This window comes from Semicossyphus pulcher, unplaced genomic scaffold (assembly GCF_022749685.1).
Source record: "Semicossyphus pulcher isolate SPU_LCO1_2020_fin unplaced genomic scaffold, fSemPul1.0.p SCAF_14, whole genome shotgun sequence".
In the NCBI taxonomy this organism is placed as follows: Eukaryota; Metazoa; Chordata; class Actinopteri; order Labriformes; family Labridae; genus Semicossyphus; species Semicossyphus pulcher.
Window position 1 is genome coordinate 8,643,433 of NW_027211648.1, and position 6,000 is coordinate 8,649,432.

General features: G+C 39.9%; 1 protein-coding gene across 2 annotated transcripts in view; it reads left to right on the forward strand.

Annotated features, from left to right (window-relative positions):
* Positions 1-5,368, forward strand: part of crip2 (cysteine-rich protein 2) — a 28,240-nt gene extending 22,872 nt beyond the window's left edge. Inside the window, exons 3-8 of one of the 2 annotated variants that reach the window (XM_069661604.1) lie at positions 138-195; positions 1,006-1,137; positions 2,038-2,109; positions 2,222-2,316; positions 3,689-3,746; positions 4,004-5,368. In XM_069661604.1, coding sequence (XP_069517705.1) covers positions 138-195; positions 1,006-1,137; positions 2,038-2,109; positions 2,222-2,316; positions 3,689-3,746; positions 4,004-4,071 — 483 coding nt within the window. In that variant the 3' untranslated portion in view covers positions 4,072-5,368. The remainder of the gene's footprint in view (positions 1-137; positions 196-1,005; positions 1,138-2,037; positions 2,110-2,221; positions 2,317-3,688; positions 3,747-4,003) is intronic. The other variant, XM_069661605.1, reaches the window with a different exon arrangement.
* The last annotated feature ends 632 nt before the right edge of the window (positions 5,369-6,000 follow it).

Below are 6,000 nucleotides of genomic sequence, written 5' to 3' on the forward strand. Positions count from 1 at the left end.
ACACCAAACCCAAAATAAATGATGTCATAAAAATGCGTAGAATCATGACTTCATCATCTCTTCTGAAATTCTTACATCCCTGTTGAGTCAGTTTGTTGTGTCTGTTTGTAATGCTGTTGTTTCTGTCTCTCCCGCAGCACGATGGAAGGCCCTACTGCCACAAACCGTGCTACGCCGCCCTCTTTGGGCCAAAAGGTGAAGTACACCTCATTTTTCTTCTTGCATCTTTACTGAATATGTCGTATATGCTGTCTTTGATTGTTATTGTGGTTTATATTTGTTGGTTTAACGATGTTTAAATTCCCCTCTCTTAAAATAGATTTGAATCTAATTGAGACTTTAACATGTAGAGATAAAGGAAAATCAGTTTTAAGTATGGATGCCTGAAAATTGTTTTATCATTATTTATAAAGAAATTGAAAGAAAGTAATTTCATTTGTAAAAGTACATTTATTTATTTCTGTATATATTTCTCTGTAATATTTATTTACTGGTACACCTGCTGCTGTTAGCAGCTAGTAACAAGGTCTTTATTTTGCAATTAATTACACATTTTTTAATTTAGATTCTTTTTTTATTAATAAATTTCAGCTTTGTTTTATTAATAATAATAATTATAATACATTTTATTTAGAAGCACCTTTCAGGACACTCAAGGTCGCTGTACAAACAAGAAAACACATACAAAAGAGTAATAACAAATCAGATAAAATACATTAAGAGTGGGTGAGGGACAGTGCTGAGAGTTAGGGAGAGTAGGTAAGGCGGAACAGATGAGTTACATTAATGGAAATATGTATTTCTGCATTCATTCATGTTTTTATTGATTGCCTCACTGAATACATCTTCCATAGAGTTAGAGGTCTCTGACAATTCCAACATCCAACGTCAATTATAATATTTTGCAGGTCTCAACTCTGGTATCATATTGACATTTCCTCAGTAACTGTAGTAACTGGTCTTTTTTTTAAACTCCCTTCTTTTCTTTTTTTTTATCCCTCTTAGGCGTGAACATCGGCGGAGCCGGCTCTTACGTGTACGACACTCCAGCCAACAACAACCCGTCTCCAACCAGTGTGGACTCAGCCACCAAAACGGAGGAGAAGCGAGTGTTTGCACCCAAACCTGCATCGAAAGGTAAAAACGAAGAGAAACGTGAGCGTGTATTCATACTGAACATAATTTAAATCGTCGTGAGTTTAATGACGGTTTGCTCCTTAAGATTTTGGTATTTTCAAGAAGGAAAGCTGCAGCTGATAAGAACATCGATTCCCAGAAGTCTTCTGGGATTTGCTCAGACGTGTCAGACCGGGTGTGCGTCCTGGGAAGGCTCTGTCAGCAGGAACAAATGGCTGTTTTCTTTGTCAGTTTATCTCAGCGTACAGTTTTCGGTTATCTTTTCCACACATTTGGGTGTTAACGCAAGAAAAGTCAATTATCTCAGATTTTTGTAACGTTTCTTGAACATCTTCTGAATCTTAAACAGTTTCTTAAAAAATAGGTGGAAAAACAGTTTTTTAAAAATGAAATAAACGGATAAGAGCTGCGGGAATGTCTTTAGTATATTAGTACAACACCGTACAAGTACTACAAAAGACAAGTACAGCACAACAGTCTTCAAGGTGGTCATCAGACCCAGTTATTTTACACTTGTTTGTATTTAGTTTTTACATGTTTCTGTTTGACATTGGGCTCAATCCGTTTGGTTGTTTTGGTTTGATTTGGGTGAAAATGTAGGAAAGTGGTGTCTTTGCCTTTTGGCGCCACCTGCAGTTCACTTCACGGCACTACATGTACCACAACCCCCCATCGACTTCCGTGATTGGCTGCTGTGAGAGGGAGTAAATGAAGTGCTTTAATTTGGCAATCAGAACATTTATACGACTCTCTTTTCAACACATAAAAGTACTTGGCTTAAGTGTGTATTTCTACCCCCACATTACTGGATTTCACACCTAACTGGAAAGATTTATAAGGAACATTTTGCTTGCCGCACCTTTTGCCTTCCAGCATCCTCATGTTTCTGTCATGTGTCAGCAGCTGGCAGCATCACCACTTTCTCCGGAGAGGCCAACCTGTGTCCCCGCTGCAACAAGAAGGTGTATTTTGGTGAGTAGTTCAACACCTCCAGGAAAAAAAGGTGAGGGGGGGAGAAAGGTGTGAACCTGCAAAGTGGTTGCCATGATGTCTCACAAGTGTGTGTGTGTGTTTGTCACAATAGCGGAGAAGGTGACATCACTGGGCAAAGACTGGCATCGGCCCTGCCTGCGCTGTGAGAGGTGCAGCAAGACTCTGGCTCCCGGCAGCCACGCAGAGGTGAGACAGAGAGTCTGTGTGTATGATGTGTTTTCTGATGAGCAAGATGAAGGTCGCAAGCTTAAAACATGTTGATGTGATCGTAAAGTTGCCTTGAAGTGGTGCTAGTGATCCCACCCCTAGTGACACAAACACGCTCATTATGTAACTGTTCTTCCATAGAGGCGACTGTTATGATGCCTCCAGTGTTTAGTTGTTGTTGACACTGTTGTACAAGTGTTGATTCAATTATTTGTGGAAGCACTAAGGTTATCGCCGCGCTTATAATAGTGGTGTTTTACATTTCTCATATTCTACCCTCATCTTTTATGTACAGAAGGAAGAGAAATAATAATGTTGTTCAGTACAACATCACCTCTATCTGTGATTCAGGAGTAAAAATTGAATTGGATTTACCCATTTCTGATAATATCACAAAAACTGTACATTACTAGCTTCGTGAAATGAAATGTTAAGGCATGGCAGTTGTATGGGAATGCATTAGTAAAAAAACAAAACAAATGGGGTGACGCCTGCGAGCTAGTTCAGGCAGACAGCTGCTCTGTCATTGCCATCGCTGCCCTGCACCAGTACTGCACTCTTACTTTCAGCCCCAGCATCTACCTGACAGGCTCCGATAGGGCGTTTAAGATATTATCTCCTCACTCCTCAATTTCTGTAACGTAAAATAAATCTGCGAGGAGCGATGAGGTCGGAGCCGAGACGCTCAACACAAGCTATGTTCTGCTGCTGCAATAAACATTTCAAACTAGAACAACGTGAGTTGTCTGACTAAAATGAGGAAATGTTTCAAAAAAGGTGCAGGCAGCCCATGTCTCACAAATAAGAGTCAACACAAAAGTCAAGTGTTTTGTCAGGGTACCAAAGTTTAAAAGCCTTTATGGCTACATAAAAAGTGAAGCTCCATCATTGCTTATGCCATCAATGCTAAATAAATACACATATTTTCACTATAAAAGAAGTTTGAATTAAGAAAAGAGTAGGTGATAAATTTGACCTATTACTGGTTTATTTGATTGGGACAAATACAGTATAAAAGGACATACTGTTATGATGCCCAGTTTATAGTGGATGCTAATTTGCAACACTGATGCCTAGAATAGCGTTTATAGGAAAAGCGAAGAAGCACAAGTATCAATGAATAACTCAGAGGAATGTTTAGTGTTTAGTGGGTATGAAAGTTAACACCTAATAAATATCATGAAAAAATCATTGAGATCAGGATATACAAATCAGTGTTTTCAACCTGTCACCTCTAAAACAAATCTTTTGTAACTCATCTATCTTTAAAAAGCAGTGTTCTTTGCCTTTTTTTAGGACAGAAAAATAACACTTTTATTTTGACAATGTTTGTGTATGTTTATTTCCCCAGCATGACGGCCAGCCCTACTGCCACAAGCCGTGCTATGCTGTCCTCTTCGGGCCCAAAGGTAACCGCTAGGTGGTGCTATAAGTCAACCCACCGATTATCAGCTACACTTGTAAACAGAATGTCTGAGCACACGCTGCACTCGACGGTTGTTACCCAAGAGTCATTTCACCACAACGTAACAAGCTTCTTGAGCGTGTGCAGGAAATGTGTTGCAACCTCTCCTGCTCTTGTTGTACCTTTTTTATTCCCCCACCCCCCATCTCTTGTTATTAACCCCTTCCTGACACCCTGCTGCTATCCCTGTGGTTCTTCCAGGCGTGAACACTGGTGGCGTTGGCAGCTACATCTATGAGAAGGAGCCCAGTGCAGTGACCCAGCCTTGAACCTTTGACCCCTACCCTTCAGCCTCATCCCTCTGCTCAACTCAACACCGACCACATCCACCACAGTATTAGTTAGTCGTAGCCTTTTGTTTTTCTCTCTCCCCCTCACCTGTGCGTTCATACCTGAGACAACCAGATTCCTGCACCGGGTCCTTCTCTCCTCCATCCCGACCCGCTCCTAGCACCGTTGAGGAATGATCTAAATAGCCGTAGACTTGTGTTAGATGTATTTCCTCAAACACGTCCAGATTGCTGAAGGCTATTAAACACCGCTCGAGTAAAGTCGACCTTTTCTGCCATGTTTACACGTTCATAAATGTATGTGAACACATTAAATGTCACCACCAGAAAATATAAAAGGTGTTATAATACAATTTTACACCCCGTCAAAACTGATGGAGAGTCATCCTCAGGTGCGGAGAGGTGCATTGTGGGTTTTAGCCGCAGTGTGTTGACAACCGGGGAGGGATTTCTGCTGCACGCACAGGTGCCGCTCAGGAGCATGTTGCCAATAAATTCTGTGTTTTTTAAAATGCCATATTTACGGTTTGGCTGCCTGAGAACATTCCCTATGCGGGGATAAAATGAAAGTATGTCCTAACATTTTGTAAAAAACGGAGGGAGCGTGGATCTCTCAGGCGACTGTTACATGACTTTCAGCACATCCATGAGGCTGTATTTAGAGTTTATGTTACTTTTGAGCATGTGTAAATAACCTGTTTCATGTCACAATCTGGGTAATAAGATGATTTGCTAATAAATAACACAAAAGTCTCATATAAGTTAATACTATTTTTAAAATGAGGAAAAAAGTGGGTGGATTTTTGTGAGGGGAGGGCTCTGATTTTGGGAGCAGCACGTATTTATGACTTAAATTCAAGGCCTTTACTTTTCATTAGACGTTGTACTACTACCCTTTAAGGGACTGATTATGAAGGAGGTGAGACATGGCAATATAAGCTGTATAAATCTCTACGATCAAGATTTTTATTGATATTTTCAAATGAATAAACCCTGCTGTTATTTTCCGATGAGATGACGCGCTGTTCAAAGTATTATATATTTTAGCAGAAACAGTAGCTTAGCTTGTAGAAACACTGCAGACAAGTCATTCTGTCAGAATGTGCATCCTAGTATTATTATTGTAAGACTGTTACCGTGTTTGTTTATGACCTGTTGTACATCGTAGGGCTTTGTAGACACTGCGGGGCTCACTGTCTGTAGAACTGAAACGCTGCACTTCAGCCCTGCTGCATTCGTCTTTTTAATCCCAATTAAATAAATATTTCAGAAACTCCTCATCTGTGTTGTTGCAATTATTTTCCGACGGATTTTAATCAGTAAAAATACCTTCTCCACCGATGTAGCTTAAGAAGATTTCCCATAATGAATGACTGTGCTCATTCATCTCAGGTCAGCCTGAGCTGTCATAATTGAATGCAGCATGTTTTATGACGCATAAAAGCACTGTTATGTAATCTGTGCTGCATGTGGGACATAAAGTTATATGAGGTGTTCCTTATTATTACAGTCAGGTGGTAAACGGCTGTTTCAGTCCTAATGTAATCTTCCTGTTATTGCTGAAAGATATCAGAGGGTGAGAAATTAAAGTGATGACATGCTCAGAAGGCAGGAGAAAATAACATGCAAGCCAATGTTTGACTTGGTCATGTTTATTCTATACTCCCTGTAATTTCTCAAAGCACTTTTTGATTAAGCAGCTGTGATTTGTGATGTTAGTGATAAACTTTTATCTCAATTTAGTGCTTCATCTTCAGCTACAAGCTTGAAATAAAACCACTCAAAATTTCCTTATCGTTACTGTAGTAATAAACCATGTGATAAGTGTTTATAACCGGCTTATAAGTCTGAAATATAAGGACTTAAAGCTGCCCAAGTGTTGATTTCCGAATACATTTCCAACCGCCA